The 21,981-nt window shown below is 40.5% G+C and overlaps 1 protein-coding gene across 1 annotated transcript in view; it reads right to left on the bottom strand.

The window, feature by feature from the left end:
- Positions 1-3,583: 3,583 nt before the first annotated feature.
- LOC107110129 (golgin subfamily B member 1-like) overlaps positions 3,584-21,981 on the bottom strand; it is a 77,931-nt gene continuing 59,533 nt past the window's right edge. The window contains 7 exon segments of the mRNA XM_015410854.1: positions 3,584-3,716; positions 8,664-8,798; positions 9,004-9,101; positions 10,552-10,713; positions 15,441-15,593; positions 20,920-21,079; positions 21,628-21,779. Coding sequence (XP_015266340.1) covers positions 3,584-3,716; positions 8,664-8,798; positions 9,004-9,101; positions 10,552-10,713; positions 15,441-15,593; positions 20,920-21,079; positions 21,628-21,779 — 993 coding nt within the window.

Below are 21,981 nucleotides of genomic sequence, written 5' to 3'. Positions count from 1 at the left end.
TGAATCAGAACCTAGTTACCTATGAGGTTGCAATTATATCCAGGTCTGTACACAAGACTACCTAAATTCTATCTTATTACATGCAGATCTATATACAAGATTACCCAAGTTCCATCTTATGGACTTATGTGTGACCTTTAGCGCTTAAAAATAAATAAATCTGGATATCCCAAACAGTAGAAAATATACTATGACTCTTTGCAACCATTGTGTTATCCTGGAACAGCCAACTGAAGGAAAGCCATTTCTGCATGCCTCTTTCCCAGTGCCAGCTTCTGATAACAAGATCTATGTATAAACATTCTTGATCTTTGACCAGCTGGTATGGTAATCACTGCATTAAAAATCATCCTGTTGTGTAAACAGTTTGTATCTGATAGGAGTGTCTCTATTGTGATCAATATATATTTCAATACAATATATATTGTGATCAATATGTATTTCAATGCAGAGAAGAGATACAAGTTGTGTAATGATGTAATCATATGCATCCTTAATTTTTACAGTGCTTTATATTTTGACACAAGAAATATTTCTGTAAGAGTAAAATAATGCACACAGAAAGGTAATGCAAAGGCTAGAACATTATGCTGTCTTTTAGTATTGTGTTCACGTGATGTTCTCTCTGATCTTTGCACTGGAAAGCCTAAGAAAATATCAAGCCCACATTAAGTAAAATTACGTTTGCATTAATAAAATTACCTGCATGCATGACATTTTAAAATATTTCTGTGTAATACATTTCCAGTTTATTAGAACTTTAAAAGCCCAATAAAATCTTCCAGGGTATAAGTTTTCATGAGTCAAAGCTCACTTTGTCTGATACAAAATGCCAGTCTGGAAAGCTTACGCCCTGGTCTTAAAGGTGCTACTGGACTCCAATTTTGTTCTACATGGCTGCCCACTTGAAACTGACTCTGCATAATAAATGTTTTCCTTTGCCAACTCTAAGAAGGACCTCAGTCCAAAACTGAAAGAATTTAGAGTCATAGTCTTCCATATGAGAGGATGGCCTCAGCAATTGCTTGGGTAAGAGTTGACTTCTTTCCTCTGTCAATTAAGCCAGGAGACACAATGCTAATCTCCTTCTCCCTCTAGCTACAGCATCTGATTGAGGTATTACAGGATTTGTTTTGATAATCAATAGCTAGATCTTTCTTCACAATAATACCGGGCTAGCCAAATTGTTCTACTTTGTGCTGTTTTTATTTCAAATGGAACAAATAGTTTTCTACAGTAGCAAAGGATAGCCTCGGCCAGTGTTCCCTCTAAGCTGAGTTAGTGTGAGCTAGCTCACAGTTTTTTAGCCTCCGGCTCACGCATTTTTGTCTTCGCTCAGGAAGTATGGCTCCAGAGCAAACGAATTGATGCAATGGCCAAATCGCTCGCTCACAACTTTAATGCCAGTAGCTCACAAAATAGAATTTTTGCTCACAAGACTCCACAGCTTAGAGGGAACATTGGCCTCGGCTATTTGGTTTCCAATGATACTTCAATCTGTATGTCATGTACCACTAATTAGACAAATGACGTACAGTTACTGTGACTGTGAAAGGGACCCAATGTTTCACTGCTTTACTCCTGCCATTTCCCTGTGGTTTCAGTTCATGTACTGAACATTTAACATGACAGTGCAATTTTCACATATTTTTAAAACGATAAATGATGTTATAAAAGAAAACGGACCCCCACCTGAATCTACAACAGTGAATAAAGTGAAGTGCTAGTTGCCAAGAGCTCAAAGTTGGGGGAGTTACATAGTGAGGGGCCCACTTATAGGAAAGCAAAATGGTTTGAGTAAGAGTTCCTTACTGATGATATAGTGAATCAACCCTTCTAAAATCTGCCCATTGTATCTATTTGTGCCACCTTTTACAATTTGTTACTGTATCTTTGTGGGTCTTCAGGAGAAAGAGATACAAATAAACATTTCGAACAAATAATTTTTGTAACAACCAAATCACATACGGACCATGATAAATGTTCAGGCAGAGATAAGAGAAAGCTATTAAGTTCTTAAGATTTTATTTAAAGTTAAGAAACCCATGATGATTCCAGCTTTTCTCCCTGTATTGCACTCTGTAAGCTTCTTGTTATAATCAAGAAGACAAGACACCCAAGAGAATATTTTTTTCAAATTTATAATTCAACTCTGCTAAAATAAAATTTATATAGAAAAGATATAATTTACAGCCCATTCAGCAGTATTCACTCATTATATATTTCCAAAGAATATGAAACATCCCAATTGCAGCATGTTCTTCGTAGTGTGTTTTGATAAGACAGTATATTTTTCTTTAGCAAATATAATATTCCATTGTTAAACAGCAATTCAACTCAACTTTGGAGAAACTGTGATGTACATTTAAAACTTCTTTAATAAGAAGTTCAAAAGCCACACACTATACTGAGAATATTTACAACTGTGTTCAGTGCATAGCGTAACAGCAGCTTGTAAGAAGTCTATTATTTCACCTTTATTGGCACACCATTATTTTGAAAGAAAATAATTCACCTATAAAGTTCAGTGCATTTATAAGACACCTGTTAGACAGAGGAAAACAAGAAGATGTAGTATCACCAAATAACTAAGGAAGAGATAGCGGGATTTTGCTCTGGAGGTCAGCAGCTTGGAACAGTAAAGACTTCGCCCCCGAATCCATCTCCGGAAAGAAAGGGCCCCTCCTTTCACCTGTTCAGAAAAGAAGCGCAAAGTCTTATTAGAATGTATATAGTTTCCAAATGGATTCAGTATGGACAAAAGGAAATCTTTACACAACAAGTGATTAATATATGGAATTTGCTCCCAGGGGATGTAGTGATGCCACAGGCATAGATGGCTTTAAACAAGGATTAGACAGATTCATGGAGGATAGGTCTATCTGTGGCTAACAGCCATGGTGACTAAAGGGAACTTCCATGTTCAGAACCAGTCAGACTCTGAATCCCAGTGCCAGGAGGCAACATCAAGGGAAGGTCTCGGCCTCTATGCCCTGCTGTTGGCCCTCCAGGTTAAGTGTTTGACCATTATGTAAGACAGGATGCTGGACTAGATAGACCACTGGTCTGACCCAAGAGGGTTCTTCTTGTGTTCTTAAGTACACCAGAATTTCTCCAAAATTACAGGCGGCTTGCATCTGAGGCTAAAAAAGTAATCTGCAGAAATCCATGAAGTGAGTTTGTGGAGAAGGTTTGGCAATTGGATCCGGATTAAATTTTTCACTTATGGTAAGTGTAATTTCTGCCTATTCCCCCTTCCTGCTGCAAACACTCAATTTGGTGCTCCCAAGGTCCTGCCTCCCCAAGGTGAAGCATTTCAGGGAGATCAATGAACTGCAGAGGAAAGGGGAGACGTTGCAAAGTTCTGTTTCACTGATGACAGGACCTTCCATTAGCAGAAAACTTAGTCTAGATATGGCCCCTAAACTGGGATCTCTTGGATTAGAGTTGATTCTCTAACAACAACACAGTACTTAACCCAGGAAGTCTTGCATAGCTTGCACCCAATAACCTTGTTTGGTGATAAGACTGAATCCTACTTCGGGTACCAATAGTGCTAAGTCAGTGCCTGTTGTTCAGCTATCTAATGATCATGAAAACACTGCTGGACCACAATATGTTCATTGGTGTTAATGATCAGAGCATCTCTTTCCTCATCGGACTCCATCTGAATAGCATATTCTCTAGGTAAGGACCTAAAACTACCGGTTTCAAGCCTTAAAAAGGGAATTGAAGAAACACAAAAGCATTACAAGAATCTCTGATCCTAGAAACAACCTCTTATCTGTCTATGCAGATCTTCCTGGATATCAGGCAACTTGCCCTTACCAATGAGCCAGTTTCTTTAACTGGGTCCGATTCTGCAGCTTTTGTTCACTATAATTTTATTAGTCTCTAAGTAATACATATTCTTTCTAACAATGACAATGCAGTCTGTCTTGGTTACCCAATACCTTCATGATTTTAAACAACAGTAAAAATGCAGTTAAAAACCAAAGGTCTCAATTCAGTAAATTCAGATTTTAAATCTATTTTCCAGGGAACTATGTAAACTTGGTCAGGGGTCTCCCAATGTCAAAATCAGAAACTGCAGACAAGCTTTCCTTAAAGACATCTTTAGAGGCCATCTAACCCCAGATAGAAATGTATAAAAACTTGAGTAATATATGTTGGAAATGTAACAACCATATTAAGGCGTACTATCATATGTGGTGGACAATGTAAAAAGGTTCTCAAATAGTTTTATTATTTTCCAACACATAACACCAACACCAACACACAAAACAAACAAAACAAATAAAACATTGAGCAAGAGTATATTCCATTGATTGTGCTTAAAGCTTCCCTTTTTATACAACAGTAATTTATTGCACCTATTCTACTACTTTATATATACACATATACTAACTGAAATTTTTATTTCTATTACTAATTCTGTTTGTACTTTCTAATGGTTATGAGTCACTTAAGGTACCACTCAATCCATTTGCAGAGTCTTGACCATGTTTTCTCGAAAATGTCTTCTCTCTTGCCTTGTAATAGCAAAGTTAATTTGTCCATCTCAGCCGTTTCTAAAACTTTATAAATTATAAATTATTTCTTCTTTTGATGGCATTTCTTCTTTTCTCCAATATTTAGCATACAAGATTCTAGCAGTGGTTACCACATGTATAGCAGTGATTACCACCGGTTTTTTTTATAACTTTCTGGTATTATCCTGTCCTTATATATAATTGTGTTTTCGTCTCCCAACGTTCGGTGCATGCCAAAATAGGTTGGCCGCATGAACTGCCAGTCAGAAGACGCTGGCTGGGTTGGCTGGCTGCTTTGTGGAGTCCCACCCACGTCAGCCCCGGCCAGCGTCTTTGGCTCACTCTGCTCTGGTCCTCGGACAGGACGGGACCGTCTGCAGGGTAAGCCAGGGAAAGGCCTCTGAATGTTTAATGTGAGTCTCCTGTAAGCATATAACATCCAACTGCATCTTCTTAATTTGCTGAAATGTCTGTCTTCTCTTTTGTGGGGCATTCAGTCCATTTACATTACTTGAGATTATTTTTAGTTTCCTTCTATTCATCTTGCATAACTTTCTTATTTCCATTTTTGTTCTTCTTTTGTAATCTGGTGACAACCTGGAATGGAACAGTCTTTACCTTTCCCTTTTTAGGTCTTTCTTCTAGTCCAGTAGAGCCTGATGCGCCTTGATTTTGAGTCTCTTCTTCATCCGTTTCCTTTGATTCTTCCTCTTCTACTTTAAAAACTGAGTTAATTCTGTGTCTTTTACCATCATAAGTGAAGAACATACCTTCAGGGAGTAGCCATCTATAAGGAATTGCATTTTTCCTTAAAAGACTTGCAAGGCGTGTGTAGTCTTGTCTTTTTTCTCTCACCCTCCAAGGAACTTCTTTTAATATTCTAATTTCTGTTTCTTCTATTTGAAGAGATATTTCAGTTGAGGTTTTTAAATCTTGTCTCACATTGATGTCTTGTAAAATCTAACATGGACTTCTCTGGGTAATTTATTTCTTCTCACATACGCAGAGTTCATTCTGAAAACCACATCAATTCCATCATATGCTTCTTTTACGCTTTCTGCTTTCATATATTCTGCTAAAATCTGTGTCATATCCAATTTAATGTCTTCACCTTTCTCTTCCGGAATGTTCTAAAATCTTAAAATATAAGCCGCTTTCTCAATCTCCAATTTTATTAATGTATCTTCCACAGAGTCCTGTTTTGTCTTTATGTTCTGTATTTGGAGATCTGCTTCTTCAGACTTGTTTTCCAGTTTGCTTGTCATTTTCACCAAAGTGGATGTCTCTTGTTTATTATCCAAAATCTGCTTTTTAATTTCTTCTGTTTGAGTAGCCATCTGTTGGGTCAGGGAGTCCAATTTTGCTTGAATTGGTTCTACTGCAGCACCAACAGCAGATGGAAGAGCCGCTTCAACTGCCTGATTCACAGCTGATGAGACACTTTCCTGAATCAGGCTCTGTAAATCCTTAATGGTAATCTGTGCCAGACTAGTTGCCACAGATTTCACTTGTCCTGGGGATAGGCCAGGCAGTTTCTTGGTTCCACTAGCCATGTTTAAATGCTTCAATACACAGCAGAGAATCACCCCTCCCTTCTTTCAGTAAAAAAAACTCTTATCATTATTATTTTTGACCAGAAAATCACTCTCAAAACAAAGACAAAAGTTTTATATAATTGTTACAATATCACAACCTTCTAGTATGTATACATTTTCATCCACCAAGCATATTTTTATCAATTGCTGACTTTACTACAGGAACACTTCATGCTTAAACAATATCTCACAATGTAGACACAACAACCCCCACTTAAGAAGCAAGAGGATAACATGCAAAGTATTATCTCACTGAAGTGACGTTAAATAGTATTTTCCTTTTCTTCTCTCTTCCTTAAAGTTTGTCTCTATTTTATAGCTTAGTTAAAGATCTCTATTCTCTCTTACTTAAAGTTTATCTCTATTTTATAGCTTAGTTAAAGATTCAGCTGTTTTCTTTCACTTTAAGGACTTAAGACCATTTTCTTCAAGGAAAAAAAATATTTATAAACCACAGAGTCCTTCATAAACCAAGGGGATCCAGAAGATAATTCATAATATTCCAGTAAAAGGAAAAAAGAAAACAACAATATCCAAGAAGAGCCAAATAATCCACAATAGACCAGTAAAAAAGCAGAACCCAAGAAGTAGCCAATAATAGTTATCCAGGAAAAATTTATATTCCAAAATAGGGTCTTCACATAAGGAGTAACTTAAATCACACTTAAGACACTATTCCACAGGTTCAACAATCCAAAGGAAAAAGTCAAATAAAAAACAATCCAAGATAGTATTTTTACTGCAAACTGGGATCTTCCACTATATATAATTTTTAGCCCAACTTATAGTTCCAAAATTAAGATCCCTTAAAAAGAACAAAACATTCCAAGGACTCGAGAAAACCCACAGCCTCTCAGCAGCCCCCTAGCCCTTTTTACAAGCTTATTTATTTATTTAACTTTCGGCTTATATACTGCTCAAACCCTTTTGCAAGGGTCTCTGATCAGTTTACATATGATTATATTACCTGTCTAGGGCCACATTAACAGGGGAGGTGACTACCTACCAGCACCCAAGTAGCAGGGCGGCTCTTGTTGTTGTTGTTGTTGTTTTGCTTAGAGGGAACCCCCCCAGAACAACTCTTCCAAGCCGCTTGCCAGGGAAGGGGGGGGACCACCCCTCCTTTTCCTTATAGGTTGTAGCTTTAAAGTTTAAAGGGACATCAGCTCTTCCATAGAAAGGCAATATTGTTTAGCCCAGGTACTCACGGTGCTGTAGAACAGTTTTATTTCTTCTCTACAGGTAGGAAAGACTCCTTAGAATCGGTAGATCATGCCTTGGTACTCAATGGCTGCCACTGAGTGCTCTCTCCTAGGTTCTCGTGTCGGAGTGGTCTGGGGTCTACTCGCGTGCTGCTGCATGCGACAGCCCCCAGATCAAGCTCCCTGCAATGAGCCTCTCTCTGGGAAGGCTCAATGAAGTCCAGGAAGCCCCAGACCCCACTAAAAACCTGGAGATTTGGCGGTTCCTCGGGAGAATCTCCCAGGACTGTTCAAAATCAGCGTGCCACAAACTGGAACAAGGTTCATAAATTCTAGATTGAAATGCATACTTTCCTACAGTCACCCTTGAATGTCACAATACCTTTTAAGCCAGATATATTTTTGTTAAACTATTTACCAGATGAGTTAAATAAGAATCATAGATATTTCATGTTACATGTTATAAAAGTTGCCAGAATTTTATTTGCAATGGCATGGAGGACACTGCAAATTCCAACACTACATGAGTTAATATTGAAAATTATGTAATGTGCTGAAATGGGCACGTTGACAAACATATTAAAAGGAAAAATGGAAGAAGAATTTATGGGACCCTGGAGGGCATTTTATGACTGGTTAAAACTTAAGTATTGAGAAAATAAGATTAAGTGAAGAATAATAAGAATGATAGATGAAATAGTTGTGAAATTGTAATGAGAAGATATGCATGCAGAATGTTAAATTGAAATGTGAATATTTCTGTATTTATATTTTTTTCCTTCCTCTCCCCTCCCCTACTTTCTTTATATAAACTAATAAAATTCTTTTTAAAAAGACACCCCTGAAACACACAGCCACAGGAAAATGTTTAATGTATTCCAGAGTGTTGTTCCAGTCAGGTAAGAAAACAATGATGTCTAACAAATCCTGTGACCAATGTGCCACATGAACTAATCGTATCCCTTTAACCATGATCACAAATTCTCTATCAAAATGCAGGTGTCCTACGGCAGATGAATAAGAGTAAAGGATTCCATGAAGTGAGAAAAGAGAAAGACATTGACAACCACTACAGTACACAATGATGCAACTGGGGGGAATTGATTTGTGTACACAAAACAAAATAGAAATCACATTGTTAGGTCTGAACTTCCATCTAATACATAGGAATGGGTTTCTGTTTCCAGTATGGACAGCTATAAATATCAAGACATTCCATTGGGGATCAGTGAGATGTTGCACCAAAAAAACCCAAGGACCACTTTTTTTTAAATTGCTTCAATTACTTCTTTTCCTTCTAGATCTGTCTGAGAGATGTTTTCAAATATACCTACCTTTTAAGTTGGTTCTTGGAGAGCCTAAGGTGTTCTTCTGCAGCTTGTCGCCTATTCCTCTCTTCTGAGAGTGTTTCCATGAGTTGTGACATAGTTTGTTGCACTGAATCATGTTGTAACTCCATCTCTGCAAGCCTAGAGCAAAACCAGATTCTAGATAAATTCAAAGCAAAGCAAAACCTGCTCAGCATCCTCACTCAAGCGAAAAATTAATACAGGTAGATAAAATTTAAACACACAAAGTAAGTTCTTCCTGACGTGTATCATACCAAAAAAAAGTGTACTACATTTTATAGCACAGTCCACTACAGAAAAAGAGCTGCCAACAAACAATTCTGACCTTTTCCTGAGTTCACAGAGTTCCACATTATCTATTTCAACAAGGACAGCAGCTTTCTCTTGGGGAGCTCCTGGGGGAACTTCTGCTTGAACTCCATCCTAAATACAACAAATATCAATATGCTTAAGAGAAAAATGTACACTAACAGTAGTTTGATTCCTTAGTAGAATTAATTTGTCTTACACACATATGCGCACACACACACACCAGCCCTTTTTATTAAAAGGAACTGAGTAAGAAAGGTGGATGCATATATAGTCTTAAAACAATTATTATGAGGAGGTCTTCCAAGAGTAAAAGAACTTTCACCAATATGCACATATTCAGAAACAATGTGGGTAACTCGCCTCTTCTTGCCTCTCTTTTGTCTACCTGGCTTAATCCGTCTAAGGACGGCATTCTCACAAATTAGGACACATCAATCTCCAGCTCTAACATTTATTACTTATGTTGTCGTCCGTCCCCCCCAGTTGAACCGAAACAGATGATAACCAGAAACCAAGCTTGTCATTCTTTATTTCACTATTTTGCATGCTAATTTAACAAGCCACCCCTATCTATATACACAATATGTAATTCCATTTCATCGTCTGATGAAGTGTGCATGCACACAAAAGCTCACACTTTGAATAAAAAATTGTTGGTCTTAAAGGTGCCATTGGACTAACTTTGTTGTATGGCTTAACCATGGTTAAGGTTAAGCACTGACATCAGTCACGGCTAATGTCAACCAGACTCCCACTTAACCAAGGTTTACTAACTACCTGGCATCCTGACGGACTGGATTAGCCTTAACTATGGATAACTCTGCTGATTGAAGCAGGCGTAGGAGATTCTCAAATACATCACAAAAATAACAAGGATATATTACTATAAAAAATTAGAAGTCCAACCATAAAAAGCACTTTTGATCCATCATGAGAATGAACAAGATCCTAAAAGTCTTCAAAGAGATCTTGACACACTTAAAGCAATGGCATTAAATAGTCAGGCACTGAGATAAGCATCTGGCCACACTTCTTAAATTAAAGGAGAGCACAGCATTTCAGTCTCTGATGAAGGTACGTGCACTGTGATTCAGGACTCGATGTTTCCATTGGTGGTGTTGTCTTTACTGAAAGCCACAATGAAGGCTTTAGGTCCTCATACACCAGTTATTTTAACATGATACCGTTTAAACTTTTCCACCAGCAGCATGTGCAGGTTTTTCCCCCAGAGCATATATAGCATCATCTTGGAGACATAAGCACTGAAAAGAACACTGTTATTCCAGCCTAGAAATTTTCACCCGGTTATGTACAGGGTTTTCCTGTTTCTCTATCCTTCCTAGAAAATGACACACATTTTCAGAAGAAATAACCTATCTGAGCATGCACAAGAGTTTCCACTTCTGCCTTTTCTGCCTAGAAGCTTCCTGTCTTACGTATCAATTTGATGATCTGCCAACAATCCTGCAGATCTTCAACCCTGGCTCTGTACCAAAGAAAGCTCCCCATGAAGACTGCCTCACAGAAAATAAAACCAAAGTAATTATTTGTGCTTTCTTACCTCAGCAGTACCCTGAGCAGAAATTTCTGTTTGGTATTCCCTTTCAAGCTGTAAGTAACGATTCTGCAGATCAGTGTAACGGAGCTGGTTTTCCCGCAAAGTCTGGGACACCATTTTCAGCTGAGCAGACAATACAGCATTTTCTTCGACTGACTGCATTACCTGCAACAATTTGGCTTGGGTAAACACCACTGTGCAACTGCTTTTTCAAAGAAGGTTACTTGACCATTCACTAACAAGTTTGTGCATCCACTATGAGGTTGATATTCTGCTAGGTAAGCATATGTGAATATGTCAGTTTGCTTTGTATTGCTTATGAAGCTTCCCTGAAAGCTCCCTGAAGCACACTGCACACAATTCTTTTGACAGTAGATTCAGGTGGGCAGCCGTGTTGGTGTGAAGCAACAGAAAAAAACTTTACAGTCCAGTGGCACCTTTAAGACCAACAAAATTTAATTCAAAGGGTAAGCTTCCATGTGCATGCACACTTCTTCAGATACATTGAAACAAGACTTCCTCAACCATTACATATAGGTAGAGGGTGGGGAGTTAGTTGCCATGAAGAGCTAATTAGACTTAAGATGCTTAAGTAACTGAGCAATAAGTATAGCTAAGATTGGGTTAAAGCAGTTGGTAAGACCTGTGAATAGCAGCAAATTAGCATACAGATAATAACAGTTAAAAAACAGATGCGAGGACTAGATTTGAGTCCAGTGGTACCTTTAAGACCGACAAAGTTTAATTCTGGGTATGAGCGAGAACTGAGTGACTTAGCCTATGTAGTGAGATAAGAATCCGATATCTCTGTTAAGCCCTAATAAATTGTAATTCAGCAATCTCCCATTCCAGCCTGTTTCTGAAATTCCTTTGCAATAGAACAGCTACTTTAAGGTCCTCTACTGAGTGCCCTGGGAGGCTGAAACATTCTCCTACAGGTTTCTCAATTTTGTGATTCTTAATGTCAGATTTGTGTTCATTTATCATTTGGCATAGGCTTAACCCATTTGCCCTATGTAGAGAACTGAAGGGCATTTTGTTGCACACAGACAGCCTCCCAATCTTAAACAACTCCTCACCCACAATAATGCAACTAGGGATGGGCAATGAACCACATTTTGCGGTTTGGTTTGTGGTTCATGAGTGAACCAGAAACTGAATGGATGTGCCGATTCGGAACTGAACTATTCATATGGGGCTCATGGGCCATTTAAAGTTTAGAACCCTGCTTTCTCATCCCTGCAAAAATGGGGGGGGGGGCATTTAAACCCTCCAGTTCTGTTCCACGCCATTTTGAAGCATGGGGAGCAAAACAAGAGTGTTACATATGGGGTGAAATGTCTCCCGGGGCATTTACCCCCTCCTTTCTTCTGGCTGTGGCTTCCCCCAGCCAGCAGATAGGAAGGGGTGAAGTGCCTCCCAGTTTAGTGTACTGGTTAAGAGCACCGACTCAAATCTGGGAGAAATTGGTTTGATTCCCCACTCCTCCACATGCAGGTGCTGGTGTGACCTTGGGTCAGTCATAAGTTTCTTCAGAGCTATTCTCTCATGGGCAGTTCTTGGGAGAGCTCTCTCAGCCCCACCTACTTCACACAGGGTGTCTGTTTTGGGTAGGGGAAGGGAAAGGGATTGTTATCCTCTCTGAGACTCCTTTGAGTACTGAAGGGCGGGGTATAAATCCAATCTCCTCTTCTGCTCTCTTCACCCCCTCTTGTTTGCTGGGCCCTGAAAGGCAATTAACTTCTTCCTGTCTGCTGGCCCAGCTGTCTCAGGGCTGCACCAGGCACTCTGAGAGTGACAGATGAGCTGGTGAGCTGCTTCGGGCTACTGAGTAAGTGGGGGGGATCTCCTGGGAAGGAACTCCCTTTCACCTTTCTCCTGGCTGCAAATTGCAGCAGCCAGCAGAAAGGTGGGGGTGAAGTGCCACAGGAAGGAACTTCATCCCTTCCACTTAAACCCTCCTTTCTGCTCCCCATGGCTTTTCCGAGGGAGCAGAAAGCAGAATTATTTAAACCCCCATTTTCTGCTCCCAGCAGATAGTGGCAGGGAGCATAAAGCAAAAGCCATTTAAACCCTTTCAGCTCCCACAAAAAGCCACAGGAAGCTGAAAGCAGGGAACAGCTGAGCAGCAGGGAACTCCCAAGGAACTCCCAAACAGCTGAGCAGCAGGGAACTCCCAGGGAACTCCCAAACAGATGAGCAGCAGGGAACTCTCGAACAGCTGAGCAGCAGGGAACTCCCAGCTGCTCAGCTGTTTCTCCTGAAGAGCAGACAGCAGGGCTAAACCCTTCACAAACCATCATGAACCACCATGCACCAAAATTCATGATAGTTTGTCCCAGTTCTTCAGTTCACAAACTCCAGTTCGCAAACCCCAAAGAGGCCTAAATTCGTGATGAACTTTGGTTCATCAGGCAGTTCATACCCATCCCTAAATACAAAATCTAATTTGAACATGGACACCGGGAACAGAGCTTGCAATAAATCCAGATGCCAGCTTTGCTGTCACAGACACCCAGACAATACAATCACTGGACCTAACAACACCAACTACACTATCTCAGGAACATTTACTTACTCATCTTCTAACATTGTATATGCCATTAAATACCAGCGATGCCCTTCAGTTCTCTACATAGGGCAAACAGGTCAAACTGTATGCCAAAGGATAAATGGATACAAATCTGACATCAAGAATCACAAAATTGAGAAACCTGTAGGAGAATGTTTCAGCCTCCCAGGGCATTCAATGGGGGATCTCAAAGTAGCTATTCTATTGCAAAGGAATTTCAGAAATAGACTGGAACAGGAGATCACAGGATTACCAGTTATTACGACACTCAGGACGATGGAACCCACAGGTTCTTATCTCACTGCACTAGTTAAGTCACGCAGTTCTTGCTTATACCTGGAATTCAACTTTGTTGGTCTTAAAGGAGCCACTGGACTCCAACTTAGTTCTCACATCTCTTTTATTATCTGTATGCTAATTTGCTGCTATTCACAGATCTTACCAAATGCTTTAACCCAATCTTAGCTATACTTATTGCTCAGTTACTTAAGCATCTATATATCTAATCTCAACATGGCCCCCTGCGTGCGGATACTTAATTCCACAGATTGGGGACACATGTAGGGGAAAGTGATGAACCTGCACACGTGGGCCACTCCCCAGGTGTGCAGAAAAATCTAAAAACTGTAAAAAGGTTAAAAATGGCCAAAAAGTAAATCAGCGTTCACTGCGCGTGGGCAGGAAACGGACTGACCAAGCAGAGGATGAGGAGCTTACTCTCCCCCTTCCTCCCCCTCCTGTAGTTTTGATTGTGTTGAGTCCTCCCCCATGGCCACGCCCCCTCCACCAAACGTTCAAGCCTGCAGCAGCTGACAACAGGATCTACCTTGCGATTTTTAAAGTGCTTTAGCAAACCGCAGCAGCTTTCAGCTCCCTTCACTCTGCTCAGGTGGAGTCTTCCGCTTTCCATGCAATTGCAAGAAGAAAGCGCACACTTACGCCAAAAAAGGGGGGGAGGAAGCCAGCAGAAAATAAACATGTCTTTGATTCCACCCTTTGGAGCAGGTGAGAGAAGTTCCCAGTGCCTCGGCTCTTCCCTCTTTCCCCGCCTCCTCCCAGCCAATTAGTTTTATAGCTTACTGTTACAGGGAAAATAAAAAAACAGAGTGGGCGGGGAGGAAAACCTTTTCTTCTTCAGAGACTACAGGAGCGTGAGTCTGTGCAGTATTTTGCCTGGAGATGTGTGGGCTTGGCCATTTCTTCCCCTGCACTGAAATGCCAATAAGATTGGATGGCAACATTTTGTTGCGGGTCCCCTCTTGTCTTGAGTCTAATTAACCCTTCCTGGCAACTAACCCCCCCACCCTCTACCTCCCTATATGTAATGGTTGAGAAAGTCTTGTTTCAATGTATCTGATGAAATATGCATGCACATAAAAGTTTACACCCAGAATTATATGTTGTTGGTCTTAACGGTGTCACTGGACTCAAACTTTGTTCTGATCCTTTTGATCATTAATTTAAAAAAGCCTTACCCTTTGTTGTACTACAAAATGTTTTCAAAACTGTCCCAAGTTTAGAAAGCATTTTCTCCTGTGGCAAAGAAAGACAGCGATGGACATACAGAGTTTAATCACACTTTAGGCTTTCAAGGGGCCAAAACTCCCATGGAATTGAGTGACAGAACCAGCAAATGACATGGTAATGTGGGAAATAACAAGGGAGGGTGGATGTCCATAGTACTACTTCCCTAGTATTAGGGAGATAAGGATAGTGGGTACAGTAGTGGAACAGGAAGCATATACCGAAAGTGCCAGTCGGACTACCAGGATCTTCAGAGGCCTGAACCTTCTGACAGACTCTGACCCTATTTCCAAGCTTTTATGTCTGTCATACACGAAAAAAGGCTGAAACCATCAGAACTAGATTTGTGCTTATTTCATTGTGGAAATTGTTATGACACCAAATTCTTTGCCACTTTGTAAGATTTTATACATATGAGGAAAACCTGCAGACTAGGAGAATACATTTATAACGCAATAATACAATTTTAATGCCCTCAGATAGACATTCATTTTTCATAAACAGGTAATCAATATTTTCAAATGTATCATAATCAAAGATTATGATGCCAACCCTTTCTGTCTATCATAATCAAACATTATGATACCAACATACTGACAGGTTCACTGTTACAGTTCTCTCCTGAATTTATTCTGTGTATTCAAAAGAGACAATTTAAAGGACATAAAATGTACCATTTCAGCTCACTAGTTCACTAATTTTTGTCCTAATAAATGGGCAACATATTGAAGTATTTTAAGTATTAGATGTTAATATCTACAGAATACCATTTATCTAGAGATCACTTCTTCTGTACCTTTGAATTTATTTGCTGGAATCGTATATCTCTCTGGTGCAGCTCTTGAAGGCAACGCTGGAGCTCACTCTGAAGCCGATTTCTCTCAGCCACGAGATGGTTCATTTGTTCAGGGATCTCTGTGCTTCCAACAAGAGCAACAGTTTCTAATCCCTTAGACAAAGCACACAGACAAAAAAAAAGCTACTGGATCTGGCAATACTGCATGTGCATTCAATATTTCCAGTGCAGTGTTATTCTAAAGGCAATTTTGCTAATACTTAGTTTCATCCTGGGTAACAACAAGGGACTTTAATACAGAGTGTAAACAGTAAAGTAATGCTCACTGTTATTTGCCCTCCCAAAAGAGCATGCACAGAACAGTGGGGGCTACTTGTGCAGACCCAGTTTAAAAATGCTGAAATCCCACTGACTGGCAGGACACGGAGAGCATGAAGGAACAAAATTCAGTTTCCTCTACTATTCAGTGGATAGGCGAATATTTTTAAAGTTAACTTTGCATGCTCAGACTTGGTAAAGTTAACTTTGCATGCCCAGACTTGGATGCTGGATGGGAGTTGAGGAATTAGATGCCCAGGACCCATTTACATGGGTGGTTTCCTATCCAGCTGGGGTTAGGCATGTGGAAACCTGTTTTTACCCTCTTAGAGTTCCTGATTAGATTGGTGTGGCCCTAAATAAGAAACATCTAATTTTATTTGTTTATTTAAAGGATCTCTAGCCTACCCATCTGCTAAAAAAAGAGAAAAACTCTTGAGATGGCTTGCAACCATTTTAACTACAGTGTGAAAACTGCAGATGATGCTGGGAACAATGAAATAGGTCTCTCCTTTTTCAAAAGAATTCTTTTTTGCATACCTTAAATCAAGTTCTCATCTCCCCCTTTCTTACTGAACCACTTGACTCTGTGTTTGGGAAGAGAACAAGTGCAGCCATATGAGTCATTCTTGTTTTCTCAAAGTGCTTCTTGTTAGTTCCTCACTCCATTCCAGTATTGTAGCTGGAATGGGATTGGAACTAGGCCTTTGATTCAACACTGTTCCTTTCACCAAGGGTTGAGTGAGCATACTCTGAAAAACTGAATGCAAGGGGGATGCTTAAATCCCCAGAATCTCATAGGGCCAGAGAAGATCCCATATTTGTGAAGGATCTTCCAGTGTGCGATTATCTTCTCCCTGTAATGAGAGAGGAGGAAAGAAGGGGGAGAAGAAAAGAAGGAGAACAAGGAGTGTGTGAAAACCTGGTTCACTTCCAGTCTACCTTTTCCTTGTTAAAATCTTTTGGGGGTGGGAAGTGGATAACTTCACCCCACTGAAGAGAAGAAACCTTCATGTAAGTTCCAATATTTCATTCACCTTCAGTGCGGGAAAGTCATCCAAACGGGTTAGCTTTACCCAAGCTGTACTTCTGGGTTGGGTCCATACCATGGTGTACGGCTCTACCACCTGCTGCAAAACCCTTCTGCCGAAGGTTGCTTCTGCTGAGGCCACTTGGTCAATTGAGAAGAATGCCCATGTGGCAGCTCTGCAAATATCCCCAACAGAAGCTCTTGCGGAGAAGGCTGCTGTGACCACTGCTGTTCTTTTTGAGTGCACAATGATCCTGCTGGGTGGTGCCAAACCCTGAACTTCATGCACTTTGAATATGCACTGCTTAATCCGAAGGCAATGGTAGATTTTCCTACCCCTTCCCCCAGATTTTCGCCACTGTGTGAGACAAACAATGAGAGTCTGATTGCTGTTGTATGTCTAGGTTGTGCCAGACCTTTTTTTGGGGGGTCCAAAGGATGGCAGTATTAGCGGCTGATTTAGGTGGAATGCTGAGTTAACCTTGGGCACAAAGTAGGGGTTTGTTCTTAGTGCCACTGAGTCCTTCTGGAAGATGCAGTTCCTTTCTGGAGGATAATGCTGCTAATTTCTGACACCCTCCTGGCGGATGTCGTTGCTACCAGGAAGACCACCTTCCATGACAGGAACTTGAGCTCAACCGATTTTAACAGTTCAAAGGGTGGTTTTCTGATTGCTCACAGGACTGTTGGGAGGCCCCAAGTGAGAAACCTATGTTGTGGGGGGGGTTTTGTAATACAGTTTTATTATTTTCAGAGAGAAAAAGAAAAGTGGTACAAAGAATAAAGAGAACAAAGAAAGACAACAAAAGAACAAAAACAACTACAACAGTGGAACTTATACTTTTGTCCCTGGTTGACTTAAAATAATTGACTTGAATCTTATCTTGTACACTAAAACCTGATTATAAAGTAATTCTTAACACATAACAACTGCTTTTTGTGTTGATTTCATGATTTTCGAATATAATCCTCTATCCGTCTATCCAGTTATTTTCAAAAGTTTCTTCTTTTTTTCCTTGTAATTATAAAGTTAGTTTGTCCATTTCTGCTGCATCAAGCAATTTGTGTATTATTTCTTCTTTTGTGGGTATTTCTTACTTTTCTGAATATTTTGCATAAAGTATCCTGGCAGTTGTCACAACGTGTACAATCATATAAATATGCTGTTTTGTAAAATTTTGTGGTATAATATTTAATAAAAATAATTCAGGAATAAATGGTATGGTTGTATCTAATATTTTTTGCAATATTTCATGTATCCATATCCAATATGTTTTTGCTATCTTACGACCACCACATGTGATAAAAGGAACCAATTTTGTTTTTACATTTCCAACATAAATTTGACATATTTGGGTACCATTTGGCTAAATTCTCAGGGGTTACATACCATCTATAAAACATTTTATATACATTTTCTTTATATGAAACAGCTTTTGTAAATTTCATATTTACTTTTCACACCCTAGACCATTCCTCCATTTGTATATTATGGCCTATATTTTGTGCCCACTTAATCATAGATTCCTTTACAACTTCATCTTGCATTTTCATATCTAATAACAAAGTATAAATCAGCTTTAAATATTTCCCTTCTGTTCCCAAGAGAATTTTATCAAGTTCTAGGGGTGTATCATAGAAACCAATTGCATGGTCTTTGGCATATCTGGAATCTAATTGTGCTCTTTCCCACCAATTCAAGCAGATGCCCTTTTTCTTAAGTGCATCTTGATTGAATGACAAGGCTGTGTGAACCCATGTCTTCACAGATTCCAACGTGGACCTGAATACAGCCAGGGAAAGGTTCCTTCAGTCAGGCACAGCAAAGGTTTTAAACGGCCTTCATGAGGCCACACTTCCAGGCTTCTGGTCAAAACTGACAGAAAGGCAGAGAGGGGGGAATTCTCCTTAAGACAGGCAGCCTCTACCAGGTCAACCCACTACACAATACACAATACAGGCCATGCCTCCAAGCTGCTTCACTGGAAGTGATGGAAGTGGCCAGAGAATCTTTCAGGCAGGTACGCCTCCCAGCCTTTCTTTTCTCTCCCTCTCTTGGCACTGAGAAAAGGGAGGGGGGAGGGGAGGGCTTTTAGGTCGATGTCAGAGGCGTAGAGGCCAGAGATCCCTTAGGGAATGACTAGGCAGAAATGCTTTCACGTTGAGGGGGTTGTGACTTCAAGGCACACATCCCAAGCCCATGAAAAGAGCCAGTTATTTTGAGGTTCTGTCTTCCACACCCCAGCATGGAGGGGAGAATATGCCTCCATTTAGACTGCTTTTTTCTCTTTTTTCTTTTTTTTCTACCACAGCTCAGCAGAAGGGGGAATAGGCCATCATCAGGCTGCTGGGCACACAGGCGACCTCCTAAGAGGGCCATTTCAGCCAGGCTCTTTGTCCACCCCTCCTCACCAGGGAGGGGGAAGCCTTTGAAGAGAGCTCTTCTGAGTCCAGCTCTTTCCACACATGCCTTCAGGGGAAACTGGTGGCAGCAAGAGCAGGCAGCTCTGCTGGGTGAACCCCTAGGCAGCCAAGGCACAGAGAATGGCTGTTTACCGGCTGTTTCCTCGCCTCCCGAAGCTTTGGGTGGGGGGCTTCTCCCTGGCTTCCTCCTTCCTCTTTCCAACCGATGTTTTCTGTTTCTTAGCTGTCACAGGAACTTTCCCAGCTGGACCCTGCTCCACTTCCATGGTCCTAAGCGCTTGCATGCTGAGGCTTGCCAGGTAATTCTCTTCGTTCTCTTCTTCTCTCTCTCTCTGGCTTTTCTTAAGTCTTCTTAAGGGTGTCTGAAGTTTTTAAGAACCTCCTAAAGTTTTCTCAAATTTTTAAAAGTCTGGCTTGGAGCAGAGCTCTAGCCTCCTACCTGAGCAATAGGGCTATCCAAACTGGAGGATTAGCCTATGATCTCTCCAATAGCAGCCCCCACAAAATTTGCATAGCCCTACCTGAGCAAGCGGAGGCATGACCTAACCAGTTTGGATGAAAAGCCACTGAAAAAGCCTAAGTCTATGGAAGAATGTGGGAGACTGATAGAAGACCTTGCTAATAGATCAGAGCTACTATACAGAAACATACAGGCATAGGCAGTGCTTCATGTATGCAGGACCCAGGTAATGAAGGACCTTAAAGGTGAGCACCAGGGGTCATTTCCTGCAGGAGTGCACAGGAGCGGAGCTCCGGCAGTAAAGAGCCCAGGGGGCAGGCACATGCAACAAGCCCCACCCCCTGCACCCAGCAGCCCTCAGTCAGAGCAAGAAGCAGCCAGGTAAGTTGCAGAGCCCACCCCCACCTTTAAGGCCAAATTTTATTCAGGTACAAGTTCTCCCTCCTCTGCGAGGACAGATCTGCATGCCCCCCCCCCCAATAGCTAGCAATCCAAAACAGCCCAGTGGAGCCTGAGCGGTGGGTGTTGCCTTCTGACACACTTCTGGTGATGTCAGGGGGTGTGGCATATGCAAATAAGTTATGCTAATGAGTTATGCTAATGAGCTCCTGCACCTCTTTTTCTACTAAATGACCCCTGATGAGCACAAACACCTTTTTTGGACTTGGAAACTAACTGGCAGCCAGTGACGCAACTTCAAAATAGGATTAACATGGTCATATCAGATGAACTGCTGTATTTTGTACTAGCTCTAATTCCTAGATCATCTTCAAGGGCACACATTCATAGCATGTTCCACTAATCTCACCTCCAGGTTACTGAAGTACGGATCAGCTTGACCAGATCAGACGTCTCAAATCTGTGGTCGGCTTCCTAATGAGATGTAGCTGGAAAAGGCATTTTTGTTTTGTTCTCATGGACACCTGTTTCTGGTTCTAGCAAGACTCTGAATCTCTTAACGGAGCTGTTCAACAAAAGTGGTATACTAATAATGGTAGGAAGAACAATCCTATTTAAAGCACTTGCTCTTCCTGCCTGCATCAACCTTTGTCTTCAGCTTTGGTTTGTTATACAACACACATAAAAGAGACAGATTAAAAACTAGCCAGTTAAGCATTAATAAAAATCACTTGAGTTCTGCTTGACTCTCAAAGCTGTTATTAACTTTAAATTTGAAACATAAAACATTATCTGTACTGGAAATGTTTAAAAGTTATTGCAGCAGGTTTTTCAGTTGGTTGTTTTACCTTGGTTGAGTGAACGCTGCCAGCAGACCCAGATCTCTGAGATACCATTTCATGATGTACCCTCTGCAGTTCTGCGATCTGTCTGTCTTTCTCTGCAATAGTTGCCTGGAGCTGATTTTGAAGTGCATGAGATTCCGCCAGCAGAAGATTTTTTCCCCTCCTGGATATAAAACGCTACATTATTAGTACTCTAACAGATTTTTCCAAATTACTAGGGTTTTACTGATAACAACTTTGAAAGGGGTCATGTACTGCAACGTACAGCTCATTGGGGGGAAAAAATTAATCAATTGCAACGCAACCCTATGCATAAGGAAATGCACATATGATGTTTTTGTTTATACGAGTAAGGGAGAAGCTTTTCATTTTTTATTCCAGATTACATTCCTAAACTGGTGAAGTATTATACCAGGAGCACCAGAAAGTATAGATTGCCAGGAATACTTGCTGTCTCTCGTCAGTACTTTTGCCTTATTTATGGTGACATTACAGCAGTGGTGGTAAACCACTGTCCCCTCTTGCCTCCCACGAGATACCACATACTTTCCAGAATACAAAGGTTTTAATTCTAATCAACACCAAACTTCCGATGAACTCCACAAACCATCCACAATGAGGCTTATATATAAAAAAAACAGCTCTCATCCACAACACAAGAAAATGGATACAGTCACAAGATCTTTTACTGCCCATACTTAAATAGTTTACCGTAATCCAATTAATTCACTCTGGTATGAAAGTCTTTCTTTCTCAGATTCTTCTTGAAAAACTTTTGTCTGGTTCAAGTCTCTCTCGAGGTCATAAACTTTGGATTTTAGATCTGATATCTCAGCTATTGCAGGACTAGCTCCTTCTTTAGCCTACAGGAGGAGAAACAGATTAAGAAAACAAATATGCAAGGGCTTATCTCTACATAGTTTCGTAAACTGACAGTTCAACAGTAAACAGTTTTCAAACTTAATGTTTGAAGTTGCACACTAAGCAGCTTCAGGTGAGATCCAACAGCCTACTTGGACCATCCAAAAGGCTAAGCTGTGGCTCACGGAACCTGCTCAGCCAAAA

This window comes from Gekko japonicus, unplaced genomic scaffold (assembly GCF_001447785.1).
Source record: "Gekko japonicus isolate JY-2015 unplaced genomic scaffold, Gekko_japonicus_V1.1 scaffold65, whole genome shotgun sequence".
Lineage (NCBI taxonomy): Eukaryota > Metazoa > Chordata > Lepidosauria > Squamata > Gekkonidae > Gekko > Gekko japonicus.
The sequence above is the reverse complement of the archived record's forward strand: the minus strand, read 5'-3'. Positions and strand labels throughout refer to the sequence as shown.